Raw genomic sequence first — 19,848 nt, 5'->3', positions numbered from 1 at the left:
GTGTTCATTGCATTTACATTTGTATTGTGGATTTGAGGAGATCTCCATTAGACACTTGTGTCTTGGAGAGATTGTTGTTTTTGTGCATGCAGGATCTGTGTGAACCTGCTTAAGGAACTTCACCGAGCAGACTCTACAATTAGGGTTTGAATTTATATTCTTTTACTAGCACTACTTTTATTGTGTTCACTCTGTTCTGAGTGAACTCGGAAGTTCCGATTTGACAAACCCGGAAGTTTCGAGTTCACCTACTATTCAGCCCAAATCCGGAGGTTCCGGATTTGAAACCTGGAAGTTCCGGGTTTGGCAGACAGTGAATATTATCCGCTGTATTTGAGTGAAAATTTGTAGGTGAGCCTATTCACCCTCTCTAGGCGACATCAAGGTCCTTTCACGTACCCATGAACAGCATGCAAGTTTGTGTGATTTCTGCTCAATTATTAGCTGTAGGCTATAGCAGGAAGAAAAAAAAACAAAATGACATTTTCTAACATATAGCTCAAGCAAACATGTGACTAGGCTTCTAGGCCTAGGAAACAAACTAGAAACCATATTGAGCCTTTGATCAGCCCTGTATGCTTAATACAACCATGTGATTATGCTATAGGTTATTTGTCATACAAAAAAGTAATAATGTCATAAATTTACATTTATGGTAGTATTATTGAGAAAACTATGCTTGTATATCTATGTTCTGGCAATTTTACAAGGGCCTGAAACTCCGAGTGCCTATGACACCACAGATAAATCATTTTTAAAAAACTACCACAGATAAATCTAGCATTTATATATAAAAAGGGCAGGTGTAATTCTAGTTTGGTCCAAATTAATTGGAACTTACGATGGTGTTAGACACTTCATGTTTGTTGACTTGATAATATGATCTAAGAACTCCTTTTTCATCCTAAATCACTGCATTCACCGCCACCTGATAAGCAAAGAAATAATAGTTACAACAATAATTAATAAGGTAAACGAATCAGATACACACTATAAACATGACTATCTCTATGTATTATTGTACATCAACAATATCTAATCATTTCCCAGCCAGAATATTAAGGCAATTGATACAACAAAAGTAGAATAAAGCAACCTATTAACTTGTCCAACTTGAATATAAGGGCCCGATAGAGATAATTATGGCAATTCCTTGTCCTAAAATTTCTTCCAGCAATGCTCCGCATTCAAACACCCCTAAAGTTGTTACCAAGTATTGATATTAATCAACAACTCTTAGAAAAACAAAATTAATTGTACAGAGGCATTTTGCTCATTTATGGGAACCTATATTATGGCACAATTTCAGCAAAAATTACAACCAGATGACAGAAATACTAGCAATATCATATGCGTCATAAACAATATATATCGTCTTGAAAATAGCAGACAATTCAAAAAAGTAGCACTATACCTTATTTTCCCACTCAGATTCTGCCCAAATGTCCCGGAAAGCAACATCAGCACATGTAGCATGTGAGATGTAATCCATGATATGGGGTGGTTTGGCTTTTCCTTAATTTAACTATCATGTCGACTAAGAAAACTATTTTGTTGGCTAATTTTGGTTCCAGCGCAAAGGATTGGGAATTTGGGATCGTTTGGACAAGGGGAGGAGCATCAAAATCTTTGAGCCTTTTCGGAATGCAAACTAAATTCCAAACCCCCATCCCACCAAAAAAAACACCGCCAATCATGCAGGTTATCTGCTTGAGATATTAAATTTTTGTGAAGACAGCTTTTGGTTGTCCATCCCGCTAGGAAATTCCTACCCATGTCTTGCGGTATGTGCTAATTATTGTATTTTTCATAACTTATGTTTAACTTATGTTTCTGGTCATTGGAGTGGGAGATGACCACATGATGAAGATGGTGAGACTATTGTGTGGTACCGGTGGGACAATAGAGTGGGAGGGAGGAACGGGTCGAGTAGTCACACCATTTGAATGGTAAATCTGAATCAATAAATATTTGAGGATCTGAATGATGAGTTGAGCAAATCGGATAACTGATGATTTAACTAGTGTGATGTGTCTCAAAGGACAAGCATAGAATACGCCTACTTTAGAGTGAAGAGATTTGAAAGGTTGACACTTATCTTCAACCTGCAAGTTCACAACAATCTTCAATTGCTCAACCAGTCAACCCTATTTCTTTTTTCTCGCCACAACGGATCATCGTTGTCAAGCTTTGCCCAATACATGCTACCGACTACCGTGCAAAACACCGCCAACTCCATCCATTACCCACGACACCAACGTCTTGTCACATTCTTATGCCGCATCCCAGCAACGGTCTCCTATTTTTTGAGCATCCCTCTAAAGTCTCTAAGTGTGGGTCATCTCCCCCACCCCAACCATTAATAACGTGCACAGATAAAAGACAGAGAAAAATAGTAGGTAGTTATGTTCACATAGAAAAAAGGAGCTAAATTCGGCTCGTAGGGACAATTGTTGGCGTGAAAAATGCAATATCTAAATGTTATCTTTTTCTTATGACTATAAAGTGCTAGGACTGTGCGTATGTTTCTATCGTATTTTAGCGTACGTATCAAGCAAATTCTAACCTTTGAGCACAAATCTCGAGGTTCAGCTATGCCTTCTTTGCATCTTTTCTCTTAAAGAGCTCTCTTCTCAATACCTCGGTACATGCTGAGAGTACAATAGTACAACACATCTTCCATGTGCGTGGTCATTGCAAACCATGCGATTTGTCGTGTCAAAATACTTTCATTTTCTTGCTAGGATGAGCTGTCTGTGTCCAGATTCTCTCATCATCAAAGGAAGGGGCAAAAGTGCAAATATTTTCTGCCCCAGATTCTCTCATCATTAAAGGAAGGTGCAAAAGTGCAAATATTTTCTGCCCCCTCTTGCAGGTAGGCCCCTCTCCCATCGTGCCCCGGAAGAAGTCTAGATAACCCCCCAACTATTGGGGTGGAACACATAACCCCCTCAACTTTAAAACCGGACATTCTACCCCTCTGAACTTTTCAAAACCGGTCAAATTACACCCTAGAGCGGTTTTGAACGGTGGTTTTGCTACAGTAACTATGGTTTTGCTACAATAACATGGTGTTTATTTCAGTTGAATCTTTGAAAAATCATAGTAAATCACAGAAAAAATCATAAAATAAAAAATCCAATTTTGTTGGACTCCACGTGAATAGATCTACACAGTGAATATGATATGCTTTAGTACAAAATTTTTGCTTTAGATTTAGATCTATTTTTATCTGTGATTTGGCATAGATCTAAATCTAAATCAAAAACTTTGTACTAAAATATACCATATTATATATTCAATGTGTAGATCTACTCATGTGAAGTCCAACAAAATTGAAATTTTTATTTTATGATTTTTGTGTGATTTACTATGATTTTTGCAAAATTCAACCGAAATAAATAAAAAAATAAAATGGCAAAACTGCATTACTAACAAACCCACCATTCAAAACCGCTGCAGGTGTAATTTGATCAATTTTGAAAAGTTGAGAATAGAATGTCCGATTTTAAAGTTGAGGGAGTTATATATTTCAACCCTCATGGTTGGGGGTAAGGATGGATCTAAACATCCGAATTCTTAGAACAAATTTGATATTTTAAAATAGATATGCTTAAAATTTTATGCTAATCTTTTTTTATATTATCAAGCATATTATTACACATAAGAATAAAATTTTGTATAAATTTTTTTATGTATTATTTGCTCCCTACAATTAAAAAGGTGAAAAAAGATTCGTATCCGGACCGATCCGTATTCGAATTTTTATATCTATTATTTGAGAATATATATGATAAATTTGAGGTTTAGTTTTTATGAATATTTACAAGATCAATGTTAAATACAAGGCTATGAATTTACATAGTAAATTCTATATCTTATTTGTCCATAATCGAAAAAAAATGATCAAAAATATGATATTCGAATAGACATCCGAATCATCCTTACTTGGGGTTATCTAGACATCTTCCGTCGGGCCCCCTCTTCCCCTTGGCATCCCCTTCCTCCCACCTCACCCTCGGCGCTACTTCTCGACCGCCCCGGATCTACCTCGCCGCGTCGGCGCGCAGGCCACCCACCGCCGCGAGGAGCCGAGGAGCCAATCGAGGCGGACGGTGCGCCGCGCGGGAATTCGGCGGGGATCGTGCACCGGAGGCGTAGAGCAAAATGTTCAAGTTCTTAAAGGAGGTGGTCGCGGGATCCGGATCGGGTCTCAAGGACTTCCCCTACTCCATCGGCGAGCCCTACGCCTCAGCCTGGGGCTCATGGACGCACCACCGCGGCACCTCCAAGGTACGCCGGCCGTACCCTTCCCCTTTGCCCCGATCGATCAGATCCCCCATAGGGCCGTGCGGAGGCATTCACTGTGTCGCTGATTAGGTTCGTAGGCTGGAAGCGTTCGGTGTATCGCTGGTTCTGTTGTTCTACTTCGGGTTCAGAGAATCCTGGGTGCTATGCTATCGTGTATTTGGTGTGCGGGTGCAGCCGTGCAGGTGCTATGTGGCTGCATATTCTTTTGGTTTTGTGGGTATGCCCTCTGTAGCAGTTCGAGCTCTCGGGATTCGGTGCTGTTTTGGGGTGGGTACGACTGTGTTGTACTGTTGCTACATTTAGTAGCTCCTAAGGATCAAAATTTGTGGATTCGTTGTAGAGTTGATTCAAGGCTAGTTTGATTTAGCAGATGGGAGGCATTTGGTTTACATTTTATGCGATAGTTGTGTGGAGTTCAAACCTGGATATGCTTGTTTGATTTTGGAATTCATGTGGAACTCAAGTATGCCATCCAACTTGGTGAGGTTCAAGGATAATGCGGATATTACTACTAACAACACCTATGTTGCATTTGCTGACGTGGAATTTCTGGTGTCATATCTTGATTTCTCATGAGATTTTTGTTATTTGGAGCTACTCTCTTAGTAATCCTTAATATACTGCCAAATATGCAGAGGTTTATAGTCATGTTACGATTCAGATGATTGCCAATGTGATATTGATAGCAGTCGATAAGAGTTTTACTATTTATCCTAGGTCTACCATTAATACTTATTTTTCCAGTGCAAATTTTGATTTCTTAAGCATTTTATTCTTTTTTTCACTGAAAGATAATTTTGTCTTAATTTTTGTTAGATATATATGCCCTTGCCAACACTGTTTTTGCCTTGTTCCCAGGATGATGGATCGCCTGTGTCAATTTTTTCTCTGTCAGGGAGCAACCCTCAGGACAGACACTTGGTTGCTGGTCGCAATGGTGTTAAGAGACTGCGAACAGTAAGCTAATAGCTCTAGTCATTGAGTTTTGATGATCTATAGTGCTGTAAATTTAAGACTTAAGGTGGAGTCTGTTGTGGCAAAATGTCAAGGCTTTCAAAAAATCTCGATGGCGATGAAGCCTTTTTCTGAAAATCCGGACAATCCCTGTCTCTTGAAATTTCCATACCAAATGGAAGGCAGAAATTTGTGCCAAAAAAAGAAGAAGGATTCTCGTGATATTTCAACATTCAGCATTATATACTTCTATGTGCTGTTTTGTCCACACCACTATTGCATCGTTTCTGTCTTATCCTACTTTCATCGGATGGAGTACTTCTAAAATATACAAGTTTTTTTTTCTTTGGTTTGTTTGCTATTTTGTTTCTCAATATCTGCTAAGTCAGTTTACTGCTGTTGTGGTTACTGCAGGTGCGGCATCCAAATATCTTATCCTTTTTACACAGTACTGAAGCAGAAGTTCCTGATGGACCTGCAATGAAGCACACAATTTATATTGTAACGGAGCCTGTTATGCCACTTTCTGAAAAGCTCAAGGAATTGAATCTTGGTGGCACACAGAGGTACCATGAGCTTCGTTTAATGTTTATCATAATGTTCCTTCACAAAGATTTTTCTTTTTTGTAGTTCCTGGCAATTTATCAATATATTTGAAGTACTCCTGTTATTTGTTTGTTTATTTTTGTTGATCTACGTACACTATGCCTGATAAACAATGGTGCAGGGATGAATACTTTGCGTGGGGGCTTCATCAGATATCGAAAGCTGTGAGCTTTCTCAATAATGATTGCAAGCTTGTAAGTTTCTGCGTTAAGATTTGAAGTTTGGATCGCAGTCTGGATAATCTAGATGCAAGATAAAACCTAACATAATTTGTTGCTTTCTGACATTTATTCGTAGATTCATTGATGATTCCTCCTCATCCGTTCTTGCTCGTGGTTGTGTATTTGTGGCATTTACTTGTGGTTTTGTTCAGATGTAAATGTTCGATCAATCTTATGTAGCATGTGGGTCTGTATTCTTGTATGCTGCTTGCAACCGGGGTTGTTCTTGAAGAGGGTTAGTTTTTTTTGGTTTTAGCGTTCTTGAGTCTTGACTTAGGACATCTCCTTGTTTTGATTATTGATGTGGCTGCATTGTACGAGTATCATTGGACTATATAGTGCATTCAAATCAAAATAGTGCAGTCTTAATGCATAGTTGGAAACATTCAAATGCTGGAAACGTTTTGGTTGTTAAATGACCTGATTGCCATCACTGATCAATTCAGGTTCATGGAAATGTATGCTTGGCAAGTGTAGTTGTTACACAAACTCTTGATTGGAAGCTTCATGCTTTTGATGTTCTGTCAGAATTTGATGCTAACAATGAAGCCTCTGGTAGCCCCATGTTGGTAAGGACTTAATGCCACACCTTTATTTATGTTAGTTAAATATATTCCCTCTACCTCCTCTATATCATTTGCTGAATATTCAAACAGTTCTCCTATAAAAGATAGTCAAGCTTGAAAACTTGTTTTATTTCTGCATCTATTTTATTAGGGTCTACTTAAGGTTGTTTCTAGAAAGCAGATTCAATACCTATTAGTAACATGGAAATTGATGAAAAAAGGTGGATCGTATAAATAATTCCTTGATAAAATAACAAAAGGTTCGACTTTATCTAAAAGTTGTTCCCATTTTTACAATTTTTTTGCAGCAATTTGAATGGTTAGTTGGGACACAGTACAAGCCATTGGAGCTGACAAAGTCAGACTGGGCCTCAATTAGAAAATCACCTCCGTGGGCCATTGATTCTTGGGGACTGGGTGAGCAGAACTAACTCTTAATTGTTCCTTGTCCTGCTCCTGCATTGAATGCTTGCAGTGATTGCGTCTATAAATTTGTTGGCTACTGTATCGGAAAAATTGTGTTCGAGCACTTACTATATGGGAGAAATTTATCTGCACTTATGTCCATACCTCCTAATCTTTTATGTTAAATGCTACTGAGTTTTTGCATTATTTTATAGATAAAGCCAGGAGGCACTAAACATAAACATCAAAGTGTAAACTGAGAAACTGATACCATTTGGAATTGTCTATTGTTTACCTTCAGTGCTTTTCATCGTTGGTTATTATCTCCTGAAAGCTGAAATAATGAGAGCATGACACTCATTGCAGGGTGTTTAATTTTTGAACTCTTTTCTGGAGCAAAGCTGGCTAGAACAGAGTACCTTCGAAATACTGCTTCAATCCCAAAGGTTTGTTCACATCATTTCTCTTAGGCACTTATTTCGCACTGTCCTAACCTTTATTGGTTTTGGAGTTCCCCTCTGTTCTAACTGCAGACATTTGTACACATTTGTCTTTTTAAGTTATTGACTATTTCTTCCCTGTAGTCTCTACTTCCAGATTACCAGAGGCTCTTGAATTCCACACCTTCTCGCAGACTAAATCCTTCAAAACTTATTGATAACAGTGGTAAGTTCAAGATTTTTCCTTGTCGCTCAGTCCACGTTTGGGGTGTCATTTTATTGAATTAATACATTTCTTCAGAGCTCAGTGTTATTACAAAATTTTGCCCCACAAGTGGTAATTGCATTAGATTCAAAAGTTTGAAATGATGTCTTTGGCTCTTTGTTTCCAGAGTTTTTCCAGAATAAGTTAGTAGAGACCATCCAGTTCATGGAAGTTCTTAATTTAAAAGACAGTGTTGAGAAAGACAGCTTTTTCCGGAAACTCCCAAATATAGCCGAACAGCTTCCCCGTGAGATAGTCCTAAAAAAGGTACTGCCAAAGTCTCAAGTAGAACCCTTGATTCCTCTGTACATGATTATTCTTTCTACCTTCGTTTATCCCCCCCCCCCCACACACACACACAATCAGCTGGGTGACATTACATGCTTGTTATTTGGACTATTTTTTGTGCAGTTACTCCCTGTATTGGCTTCTTCTCTTGAGTTTGGTTCTGCTGCTGCTCCCGCGCTAACTGTTCTGTTAAAGATGGGTTCCTGGCTTCCAGCTGACCAATTTAGTATCAAGGTGATTTTTTCTTTTCGCTTATTAAAGATTTGTTATGGTCAAAGCTGTTTTATGAATCTTCAAATAATCTGATTAATAGAGAATGCTGGCCCTTTTCAGGTTTTGCCAACTATTGTCAAGCTTTTTGCCTCCAATGATAGAGCTATCCGAGCTTGTCTTTTGCAGCACATAGATCAGTTTGGGGAATCATTGTCTGCTCAAACTGTTGATGAACAAGTATGTGATCTGTTTTGTAACAGAGAATTGGACATCTGTATTTGTGTTTCTGGAACATTTTCTGCATAAATATACCTAATGGTCTCATGTTCTTTTTTTTTAAGGTTTTTCCTCATGTTGCCACTGGCTTCTCTGATACTACTGTTTCTATTCGTGAACTGACATTGAAGTCGATGCTCGTGTTGGCACCAAAAGTGAGTTGCTTCTAACCTCGTGTTGGGGAAGTCTATCATCTAGATGTAAATATTTGATCATTCACCTGAGTTATGAATATTGTTAATTATTTGTCAAATTTTTTGAATTCATTATTTATTTGGTCATGATTTATATTCCAAAGAAATCAAAGACTTTAAATGTATTCCTTTGGTAAACAATTTTTGGCGTGTGTTACATTCTAATTTTTTTTCATGTGTTCAGTTTTGTTCTGGAAATGTTTTTTTTTCGAAGGTTAAATACTATGTGAAGTTAGAGTTACTCATATTATTTACTTTAGATGCAGGAGCATGTACATAACACATACCTATTTACCCTCCTGGGATTTTAGATTTGTTGTGTTTCCTGATGATTAATTGTTTAGTCTGGTACTGCAGCTATCTCAGCGCACAATCTCAGGATCCCTCTTGAAGTATCTCTCTAAGCTACAGGTGGGTTCTGTTCTTTTCTGATTAATATACCCTTTGACTCGGTTATACCATACTGTAGTTAAAGTAAGCACTGCTGTCTGTTATAGGTGGACGAAGACCCCGGAATCAGGACGAACACTACAATTCTTCTTGGCAATATTGCAAACTACATGAATGATGGGGTCTGTCTCAAATATACTGCTGTCATGTTACCTATTTTCCTCGTTGATTTTCCTTTAACGTGTTATGTGCTGGCAGCCATGTTTAACATGTAGCATTATGGGATTTCACTTAAATTAGCTGTTTTTAACATGCATCAGTTATAGTTGTAGCATATTTGTTTCCTCATGTTTCTGTTAAAGACACTGGTTTTCACAGCTGACCTGATTGTATGCCTGATTAAGGGTGTTCAGCACTATTTTACTACTGGGGAAACATGATAAAAAAATAGAAAAAACGTGATGAAAACTGCTTGTATCTATTATTCACCCTTATTTGAAAAGCAAAACAGTATACATGTTAGCCTGGAGATGGATTTTATGTGCTATTCTAGCATAATCTTTTCCTCTTTGCTGACAAAGGCTGTGTTATCTGACAGACCAGGAAAAGAGTATTGATCAACGCATTCACAGTCCGTGCATTACGTGATACCTTCCCTCCAGCCAGAGCAGCTGGTATGTACCTTTGCAGATGTGCTGCTATACTACTTTTGGATCCATCTAGCAATGGTTATCAGTGAGCATGTGTGCATGTTTTGTACTGTAACTGACATTTGCTCTTGCTTCATGGCAGGAATTATGGCTCTAAGTGTCACTAGTTCATACTATGAGATGACAGAAATTGCAACTCGCGTCCTGCCTAACATTGTTGTCCTCACATTTGACCCAGATAGGTACAACCTTTAGCTCAGTCTCTACTTTCTCCTTGTTGCATGTTTTAACTGGTAATAACAGGCTTCATCCCTGTAAAATTGCTGGGGATCTATGGGAGATGATGAGTGTAAGGTTTTCATGGCGCTAGACCAGGTGTAGCATCTTGGGCACTGGGAAGGATATGTGCTTTAGTGAAGATTGCACAATTGTAGTTGGCCCATTTCTCACACATATGTTGTAGATAAAAGAAGGGAAAGAGAGGACATGAGGTACTACTATCATGTCTCATCACCACACTCAAGCCCAACTATCATGTCTCATCACCACACTCAAGCCCAACAGCCTCTCATTACCAATTCCTCCTACCTTGTGGTACTGCCTGCCAACTACTAGTTTACTGCTACCAGGTCATCGCCCAATCTCCACCTAAATGCTTTGGTTCCAAATTGGTTAAATTGGCATCCCATTTGTAAAACTGCATTTCTAACTGTAATTTTCTGCCTGATGCATTGGTGATTTGGTATTTAAAACAAATCATGTGATGTTTCTACAGTGATGTGCGAACCAAGGCGTTTCAGGCTACTGATCAGTTCTTGCAAATAGCAAAGCAACACCATGAAAAGGTATACACAACTAATTTGTTGTTTATGATCTATCCACTTTGTTGGATCACTTTAGCCTACCAATACTTTGCTTTTAATGGTTTACCAGATTTGTGCAATTCTTTTGGGTTACTTGCAACAGGCAGTATAGATTTTATTTCCTCTTCATGTTCTGAAACATCTCTTGTCTTAAGACGTGATTAAGGCAGAAAGTAAAAAATCAATAAAAATATCTGGATAATGCAAAATTGAAAACACATTCTAAAAGCACCACTGCAATTGGTTCTGGATCCTTACAAAGATGGAAGGGATCCTCAGAGATCTCATTTGCATTTCGATGCTAGTTGTTTCGATTTTGTTCATTTTTGATTCAAGGGCTTTGGTACTTTACTATTTTTAGAACTGCCCCTTTTACATTATTTCTGGGATAAGGTCACCTTCTGTAATATTTACTAGTAGAATATTCTAATTTACATTCTATTCTGTCAATTATGCTATTCCTATGTTATCTGATGTTTTAATTTTGTGTACAATCAGCTTACTACGGGAGACACAATGGTGGCCGAAAGTACTGGTGTTCAGTTAAAGCCTGGAAATGCAGGTTTACTTGGGTAAGCTGTCTTGCCTCTATGTTGGCCGCCAAAAGGAAAACAAATGTTGTTTATTAATTTGGTGGGTGGCTTGGTTCTTAATCAAATCATTAACACTAGTAACTAGTTATTTTCTCATTGAAACTTCCCCCAAATGCATTCTGAATTTCTGAGTGACTGTAATATATATACACACATGTATCATTTATGTGATGTGCCAAGATCTATGCAGCAGTAGAAAACATATTCTGATTCTAAGAGGCAACCCCGATGCTGAATGATATGTTACTGTAGTCTAATTTTACATTCTACTGTGTTATTTATTCAAACTCATCTGAATCCAGGTGGGCCATGAGTTCTATTACTCAAAAGGGCAAACCTTCTGACCATGGCTCAATATCCACTACAAATGCCAGTAATTCGCAAGTTTCTGCAACCTCAGCTGCCACTCCAGGTATTGGTAATTTAATTATCGCAAGTTCGCAACTGCTTTAATTCCTAAGCATCACCACATTTCTCACTTGCATAAAACATGTCTGAAGAGATGATTAAGAAAGTACTCCCAAGTCCCACCATACTTGTTTATTTGTAGTTTTTGACTAACAGTTTCTGAGATGCATCTGACTACATTCAATGGATTAATCTTCCAAAATTTAGAAGCTTTGTATATCAATGAACTTTAGAAAGTTGGTTGGAACTGATTTTAGCCTTCGATGATGAACTAGAAAGAATGGGAAGACCATGACAAACAAGATTTGATAGTGTCATGTTATATCTGAATCCTAACCTTGTGCTATCCTGTTATCTATAGTACCTTCTTGCCACATTCCCGACATCTGTCCTGTTATTTAGGCCCTGTTCGTTTTAGCTTGCAGACTGGATTTGCTGCTTGCAGATTGCTACAATCTAACAGTCTGCAAGTTGAGACAAAAAGATCCCAGGTTGTGACAATCCAAAGACCAGATTGTTACAATCCAACAATCTACGTCCCCCAGCATGCACATTGTAACAATTCTACAAGTTACAATCCACGACCTGCAAGCTAAAACGAACAGGCCTTATTTTTGCTACTGTTTTGACTGTGAACACCTCTACTTGTTCTGTTCACTTCGAAAGATCTACAATTGAGCATCAATTCAATTGCCACAGGTACTCAAGCTTCTACAGTAGGGCATGCACCATCCACATCCAGCTCCTTTGATCAAGCTGCACCAGCATCAGCAAGATCTTCAGTAAATGGATGGGGTGAGCTCGAGGATGGTAATATCCAAGAAGAGAATGGTAGTGATAAAGAAGGATGGGATGATGTAGACCCATTTGATGATAAGCCATCACCATCTCTTCTATCCAACATACAAGCTGCTCAGAAACGTCCAGTGGTGCAACCAAAGCAAGCAGGTAAGTTTGCTTTTGTCGAGTGCATTGGTTTGTTTCACGTAGTTGTACGATCGACTTTAATTGAAAAACACTTGTAATCGAATTTTCCCTATTATTTAGTACTGTTGCAAAGATCAAATGAGAAATTACTTCTGTCAATTACTTGTAGCCCTTGACCCACGTCTCAACTTCACATTGGATGACATTTGCACTATGCATCCTTGTGATGGTACTGAGCTAACTGGTTATTAAAATAGCCATCTAATTCTTGTTTTTCTTCTATTTATTTTGTCAAACACAGTTGCAAACTCAGCCAAGTCACATCAACTGAAAGTGCAAAAAACAGAAGATGATCCTTTATGGGGTCCTATAGTTGCTGCACCGCCCAAAAGTGCATCAAAGTCTGCAGACATCAAACCATCAACGTCAAATAATGATGAGGATGATCTCTGGGGTGCAATAGCCGCACCTGCTCCAAAGTCATCTGGGAAGCCTTTGAAGACAGCCGCTGCGAACAGTGACGACCTATGGGGTGCGATTGCAGCACCTCCACCATCAACCAAAGCTAGACCCTTAGCTTCATCAGGCCGGGGTCGGGGGACGAAGCCAGCCCAACCAAAACTTGGTGCCCAAAGAATAGGAAGGACATCCTCAACTGGGATGTGATGTCTCACGGTATCAAGAGTTGTACAAGAATGCAAAGTTGTCCTTTTTTTTTCTTCTTCCCCTCTGCTTTCTGAGTCTGTCCAGGATATCGTTGTAAACTAGCCAAGGCATTTATACGGTCACGATTTTGACCAATGTACTAATATTGTTTTACCGCTGTGTATTAAGTAGTTCCAGAAGATGTATGTACATCACAGATACAATCTTGAATCTACATTATTATTATACTGGTCTTGACTTATTTTTTTTCTTGCTTACTACATTAGCAATCCCTTTTTTGTTAAGATTTAAGAATTCTTATGGTTGGCATGAAACATATACTCCATTACTCCCGAGACATTTTTAGCCCATTAGCTGGGCTAGAGGGGTTTAAAATGGGCTAATTATGTAACCATATGATCAGAAGACAAATACGTCCACCTAACCTTACCTATCCTCATCCCCCATGCTTTGTGTGGGGGCAAAATGGACTTCTATTGTATCACAGCTAAAATTCAAGAAAAGCTAAAATTTAGCCTTAAATCCAAACAGGAGACTATTTTTAGCCAGCTAAATTTTAGCTATCACCAAACTTTACTTTAGCCCTTCTAAATAGGGCCATATGTTGTTTGACTGCAGACTAGATCTCGTCTCGGACTTTGTGAACGCAGCCTTTCCGTGGAGCTGTGCAAATCTGCGCTTCAGCGTCGCAGACCACGGTCCGGTATGCGATCTCAAGTATCCACATCAAATCCGTATGCAGCATTGCTTTGCAATGAGAGTTCGGCTGGACACCCTGGATGGTCTTCGAGCGAAAGTGCCTTGCACTGTCGCCTCGGTGCAAATCTTTCCTTTTTCCAACGGTTTGTTTGTGCAACGATTACAAATTACTTCCCTGATCAGTGTTGCGCCTCCCAAATTCTTCCATTGGAGTGAGCAGGGAGCAGCGACTCCTGTATCGGCACATTCAAAGTAGCCCCTTATTCTGCTGGTTGTCGCCCAACAGTATGGGAGTCGGTATCTGATGCTCGGCAGACAATGACTTCCCACAGCGAGCACCAAGTCCTTCACCAGTAATCTTTGCAGGAGCAGACTCCAGCCTCAAATCGATGGAAGCGGCTGGCGTCCCTGACCAGGAACGCCCGGTTGGCAATCCCTGAAACCACCTTCAACAACGAGTGGCAGTCCCCGCACACTCTGAGGTTATTGATCACCACGATCGCACTGCCGGCCTCGGTGTTCAGCAATCCAAAGGCCACAGCCAACTTCTCGCTGTGAAACCCGACCAGCGGCTGCGCAGCCGCCTTCTCCGCGCCACCCTCGGCTGCCCCGCTCTCCCTGGCTCCTGGCTTCTCCTTGACCATCTGCTCCAGCCTGATCACAAGCTCGTATATCCTCTTTGCCTGTGGGTGCGAATGGTCGTCGGCCATGAAGAGATGGACCCGGCCCTTGTGCTCGACGTAGCTGCACCCAGGCTCCTTCTTGAGCCCGCGCTCCCTCATCATCGCCCGCACCCTCGCCACACCGTCCAGCTGCCCCGTGTCGGTATATATGTTTGACATGAGCACGTAGTAGCCCACGTTGCTCGGCTCCAGCTCGACGATCTGCTGGAAGGCCTCCTCCCCTACCTCTGCGTTCTTGTGTATCTTGCACGCTCCAAGAAGGGCACCCCAGACCGCGCCGTCGGCTGCCATGGGCATCGACGAGATGAGCTCTCGCGCCTCCCCCAGACGACCGGCACGTCCAAGGAGGTCAACCATGCATGTGTAGTGCTCCAGCGTCGGTCGCAGCTTGTAGGCACTTTCCATTATTGAGAAATACCTGCGCCCTTCGTCGTACATCCCGGCATGGCTGCACGCCGACAGGAGGCCAACCATAACGACGTTGTCTGGGCGGATGCCTTCAGACACCATCCTTTCGAAGAGGCTGACGGCGACGTCGCCGTGTCCGTGAATGCCGTACCCAGTGATCAGTGCTGTCCACGACACGATGCTCCTCCTGGGCATTTCGTTGAACAGCTTCTGCGCCCGGGGCAGACTACCGCAGCGCGCGTGGAAGTTGATCAGCGCATTGCACAGCTGCACGTTGGTGCGAAAGCCGAGGAGCCTCTCGCGCACGTAGCGCTCGACGTCGAAGCCCACGCCACGCGCGCCCAGGTGCGCGCAGGAGGAGAGCACACCGACGAGCGTCACGGCGTCAGGTTCAACCCCGCCGCCGTCCGGGCCACGCATGCGGCGGTAGAGCTTGAGGGCGTCGACGGCCAGGCCGTTCTGCGCGTGCGCCGAGAGCACGGCGTTCCACGACACGAGATCGCGCGAGGCCAGCGGCATCTCGTCGAAAACCCGCCTGGCGAGGGCGGCGCCGGCCGCCCCGCCTCGCGCGTAGGTGGATATGAGGCAGTTGGCCACGGAAGTCTCGGAAGCGAGCCCGGCTCGGGCCGCGAGAGCGCGGACCTGTGGCACGGCGCTCCGAGGCGCGGCGGGGACAAGCGCGAGCAGGGTGACGGCGTCGAAGCGGACCGAGGCGGCGCGCATGCGGCGGAAGACGGTGAAGCAGGCGGCCGGCAGGGCGTGGAGCGCGCAGCCGGAGATGACGGAGTTGAACGCGGTGCGGAGCGTGGTCTGGGGTGTGGACTCAAGAGGCATTTCGTCGAGAAGCTGGTGGGCGAGCGGGAGGCGGCCGAGGCGGGAGTAGGAGGTGAGCAGCGCGGAGAGGAGGTAGGCGTCGGCGGCAGGGAGCAAGCCGCGTTTCGCGGCGAGGGCGTGTATCTGGGAGACGCCGGAGGAGAGGGACAGCGCGGCGCAGGAGATGACCGCGGACGGCAGCGCCAGGGCGTGCGGCGGTGGCGACGGGTCGCCGTGGCGTAGGAGCGCCAGCGCCTCTCGGTGCCGCCCGAGGCGTGTCAGGGTCCGCACCCGCGCGCTCCATGGCTCGGTGAAGTTCGCGTCGCGGGCGAAGGCGGCGGCGGGTGTGGGAGGCTCGGTGGCCATCATGGCCCATGGGTCATAGCCTTGTCATCATCTGGTAGCCTGGGACAGAGCCACAGGAGGCGTTCGATCAAATGCATCTCTCGCTGGCATGCGGGCCCGTTCTACCAGACCAGGCGTGTTCTTCTCAAATTTGATCACAATCCCCTCTTCACATTATGGACAAATACAAATTCATTACGAATGCTTGCTAAAAGAATACACAATGAATGGAAAAAAAACTCGCATTTCTTCACGAAAATCCCCCAAAATTGATCGGACTCGTTGCGATTTACACCTAAATTAATGTACAAGACAAATGCTCAGTTGTGCTGGTCGTACCGCCGGCTCCGAAGAACCGAGCTGACGGAGCTGTACCCCAGCACGCGGTGAAGCGGCCCCGCCGGCCGTGGCTGCTCGCCACTCAGGTTGCTCCACGCGAGCGCATGCTCGGTGTCCTCCGCGCCGCCGGCGGCAGGCTGCGGCGCGGAAAAGATCCTATTCGGCCGGTCCGTCGAGCCGCTCGCCGCCGGCAGCGTCAGCTCGAACGCTTCGCCGCAGCCACCGCACTTAAGCCTGGAGACTCTGCCGGCGGGCAGCGCGGCCGGCAGCTGCAGTATCTCCGAGCACCCGTCGCAGACCACGAACGGCGTGCCGCCCAGCAGCGGCCGGCAGTGGCGCGCCCGCGGCCTGAGGCCGCCGCGCCGACTGCTCGACGCCGACGAGGTGCTCGCGTCCCGGCGCGGGCGCTCCGCGGGCAATGCCCGCGTGAGATGCGACTCCAGCCGGCGCATGAGGCGGGAGCTGCGCCTTGTGATCGGACGCTTGCCGCCGCCGCTGTCGCCGTTGCAGGACGCGCTCAGCCGGGGCATCATGCCCTGCCAGTGCCCTTCGATGCTGCGCGGGTGGTCGACGGCGGCGATGAGCTTCCGGAGGTTGTCCAGCGCCAGCAGGAGGTCCTTCTGGAACGCTGGGTCACTCAGCGGCGACTTCTCGATACTGATCGGCTCGAGTCCAGACAGGACCGACGCCACGTCGAGTTCCTGGGAGCTCAGCGGCGACGCCCGCCGCCGGTAAGACGTGGCCGGCGCCGGCACGTCGGACTCCGAGTCGGTGCCCGATCCTGCGCCGCTGCGCGCGTCCACATCGCCGCTGCTCAATCGCCTGGTTCTCCTCGACGACGGCCGGAGATCGGTCACGCGACTGCGCAGCGGCGAAGCGCTCCGCTCAGCCTCCGTTTGGCTGTCCCGGTTCAGGCCGGAGTTCATTGCCCTGCTTCTTTGGCCTTCTCTGACCGAGCCAGACTCTCTGTACGGCGAGGACGACGCGGCTCCAGTACCCTGCCTGCTGTTGGGCACGAAGCTCCTACCGGTAGTTGACCTGCTCCCCAGCGGAAGCCGCCCATCGTCGTCGTCGTCGACGCCCCAGCCCGACCTCGGATTCGGCGGCTCAACGTCGTCGGAGAAGACCGACGCGGTGTCGGCGGAGAGGATCTCGAGCTGCGCGAGCGCGTACTCGGTCTCGTCGGTCGGCCGCGGGTTCTTGCCTGCAGCAATGCGGGAGGAGACGAAGAAGAAAAAGAACCGATCAACCCATCGCGCCTCAGGTCAGGTGGTGCCACTCCAGAACTCGATTCGGGCGGCGGAGCCGCGGCCCGTACCTCGGATCGGCGTGCGGCACTTGCTGCAGTAGAAGATGATGGCGGTGAGGTCCTGGTAGATCATGGCGCGGCAGTACGGGCACCGCCCGAACCGCGACCTCACCTCCTCGGCCTGCATGACGGTGGCGCCGGCGGCCCGGCGTGCGGCGCAACACTGCGAGATGAGGGCAGGGATCCGTGAGCGCCGCCGACAAGAACTGCGCCGCAGCACGCCACGGAGAAGGAACCGGTCGTCGATAGGCTCGCCTAGACGCCGAACCACCTTGGTAACTCTCTCAGATTTTCCTCGACCTCTTCATCCACGGATCTCCAGAAGGACAGGAATTCCCAAGGAATGAGATGCTCCGTTCCAAGAAAACCCAGGAGACGTGAGGCCGAAGGAAGCTGGACGAGGAAGAACCGGGAGAAGCGTCGTCGCTCGGAACAGCTAGGAAGCAGTCGCTGGGGCCTGGGCTGAGGGCAAGCTGGCGCCACGACGAGAAGATTTGCTGTAACGAGAGAGGGTGTTATGGCGAGATTGCTGCCTCCAAACCGCCGTTGCCGCGAGCGGAAGGAGACGGTAGGTGCCTGCCGGGGCAACGCGCACGGGTGTTGAAAGCGAGGCGGCAGACCCGGTCTCGTTGCTGTGCTCGCGGCCTCGGGCGCCAGGATGACTCCCTCACGCGGTCACGCCACCACACGGTTCACACCAGCATCACGCTGGTGGTTCTGCCTGCGCCACGGGTGGGTTAACAAATGGGTTGAACTGTTCTTTGCCCAGTGCCTCGGTTGGGCCTCGATTGTTATAAAACATGCATTGTTCATCTGGAAACCTAGATTTCTCACCTGTCACCGGAGGGGGGGGGGGGGGGGGGGGGGGGGGGGTTGCCTCGTACTCTACATCGCATCAGTTCTGTCCAAGACCTGAAGAAACGGAAGTCGAAGTGTCCATTACCATGTCGGGACAAGGACAAAACCTTCAGGGTCGCGTCGCGTCGCCCAGCGAGTGCGGTCGACGAGTTGTGGTGGAATCTATAACTCTCTTATATAGATCCCCACTTAGAGTCATTCTATTTCTTTTAACATGTAAGCTATTCACATCATCATCCACTAGCTAGGATCTTATATTTATGCCTTTCACCAACTCTTCAGTTATTAAAATATCACCATCTCATTTACTCAATAATGGAACCGTTTTTAGTAGATCAATAGACACCACAATGGCACTAATGGCATTCCATCAACCACTTTACTCCGTTGGTCATCTGCTATATAGGTTGGATCCTCCTCGACAGGACACCGGGAGCTCTGTCATGACTCCATGCGAGCAGCAATAATCGTGTCCTCTCCTTCATCCATGAAATGGTCGTGCAGGGACGAGGGGCTTCATACGAATGGAGGACAGTCGTCGAACTAACAACGACTGCAACAGCAGTTCAGAGTCAACCCCCATGGCCGGCACCACGGCCAGAAGATCGGAGACAGTATGCCTACGCAGGGGTAGCATCTGTCGTGGCTGTGCGTCCATGGCCAGCGATTGCTGGTGCTTGAGGTCGGTTGCCGCCGCTGGGTCCATTGACAACGACAGCGACACCCGATAGCCCGCGGTCTCTCCTTGAAGGAGCGATGCATGGTGTAGGCCAACGACGTGTGTGGCCTCTGGTTCAGGCACGGTGGCGAGTGGGTGAGGCCCCGGACGGGAGCTCACCAGCACCTCTAACCGTCTAGGAGCAAAGCTCCAAGAGTAACAAACGCGAATCGATGAATCGAAGTTGCTTGAAGTGCTTCTTAGGATGAACACGTGATAGAACATGGAGTGCTCTCAAATCTTGCCTCTAATCTCACTTCCTCACAATCCCTAGGAATTTCCTTGCTCAAATCAAGCTCTAGAATGGAGGAAAGTGGTGGATTTGAAGTGTAGGAGGCGAGAGAGTTCGGGAAAAGAGAGAGAAGTGAAGGGGGTGAAGGGGTATATATAGCCCCACCCCGAAAGTGACCGTTATGTATTTTCTGGTGACCCCCGGATCT

The 19,848-nt window shown here is 45.4% G+C and overlaps 3 protein-coding genes across 3 annotated transcripts; 1 reads left to right on the top strand and 2 right to left on the bottom strand.

The window, feature by feature from the left end:
- Nucleotides 1–3,976: 3,976 nt before the first annotated feature.
- Nucleotides 3,977–13,477, top strand: LOC120673966 (probable inactive serine/threonine-protein kinase scy1). The gene is made up of 21 exons (XM_039955015.1): nt 3,977–4,293; nt 5,170–5,268; nt 5,680–5,831; nt 5,993–6,065; nt 6,539–6,661; nt 6,967–7,075; nt 7,430–7,509; nt 7,648–7,729; nt 7,896–8,035; nt 8,180–8,290; nt 8,390–8,506; nt 8,611–8,700; nt 9,097–9,150; nt 9,237–9,311; nt 9,728–9,803; nt 9,922–10,021; nt 10,555–10,624; nt 11,141–11,214; nt 11,538–11,647; nt 12,343–12,591; nt 12,872–13,477. Exons 1-21 carry the CDS (start codon nt 4,168–4,170, stop codon nt 13,234–13,236), a joined length of 2,475 nt encoding a protein of 824 aa, XP_039810949.1. The 5' UTR covers nt 3,977–4,167; the 3' UTR covers nt 13,237–13,477.
- Nucleotides 13,478–14,016: 539 nt separating this feature from the next.
- LOC120676961 (putative pentatricopeptide repeat-containing protein At3g11460, mitochondrial) lies at nt 14,017–16,283 on the bottom strand. The gene has a single exon (XM_039958308.1). It carries the CDS (start codon nt 16,206–16,208, stop codon nt 14,283–14,285), a length of 1,926 nt encoding a protein of 641 aa, XP_039814242.1. The 5' UTR covers nt 16,209–16,283; the 3' UTR covers nt 14,017–14,282.
- Nucleotides 16,284–16,362: 79 nt separating this feature from the next.
- On the bottom strand, nt 16,363–18,439 carry LOC120671834. Its single transcript, XM_039952083.1, has 2 exons — nt 17,842–18,439; nt 16,363–17,727 (listed from the first exon to the last, which is right to left on the bottom strand). Exons 1-2 carry the CDS (start codon nt 17,957–17,959, stop codon nt 16,505–16,507), a joined length of 1,341 nt encoding a protein of 446 aa, XP_039808017.1. The 5' UTR covers nt 17,960–18,439; the 3' UTR covers nt 16,363–16,504.
- Between the last annotated feature and the right edge of the window lie 1,409 nt (nt 18,440–19,848).

The sequence above is a fragment of the Panicum virgatum genome, chromosome 5N (assembly GCF_016808335.1).
Source record: "Panicum virgatum strain AP13 chromosome 5N, P.virgatum_v5, whole genome shotgun sequence".
Classification (NCBI taxonomy): domain Eukaryota; kingdom Viridiplantae; phylum Streptophyta; class Magnoliopsida; order Poales; family Poaceae; genus Panicum; species Panicum virgatum.
Note: the sequence above shows the minus strand (reverse complement) of the source record. Positions and strands in the feature narration are given on the sequence as shown.

What these genes read in the sequence shown, in the direction of transcription:
- LOC120673966 (XM_039955015.1), top strand. Translation starts at nt 4,168, where the DNA reads ATGTTCAAGTTCTTAAAGGAGGTGGTCGCGGGATCCGGATCGGGTCTC. An exon ending in TCAATAATGATTGCAAGCTT is followed by an intron (nt 6,066 to 6,538) that starts GTAAGTTTCTGC and finishes TGATCAATTCAG; the next exon opens with GTTCATGGAAATGTATGCTT. An exon ending in AACCTCAGCTGCCACTCCAG is followed by an intron (nt 11,648 to 12,342) that starts GTATTGGTAATT and finishes CAATTGCCACAG; the next exon opens with GTACTCAAGCTTCTACAGTA.
- LOC120676961 (XM_039958308.1), bottom strand. Translation starts at nt 16,208, where the DNA reads ATGATGGCCACCGAGCCTCCCACACCCGCCGCCGCCTTCGCCCGCGAC.
- LOC120671834 (XM_039952083.1), bottom strand. Translation starts at nt 17,959, where the DNA reads ATGCAGGCCGAGGAGGTGAGGTCGCGGTTCGGGCGGTGCCCGTACTGC. An exon ending in GTGCCGCACGCCGATCCGAG is followed by an intron (nt 17,728 to 17,841) that starts GTACGGGCCGCG and finishes GCATTGCTGCAG; the next exon opens with GCAAGAACCCGCGGCCGACC.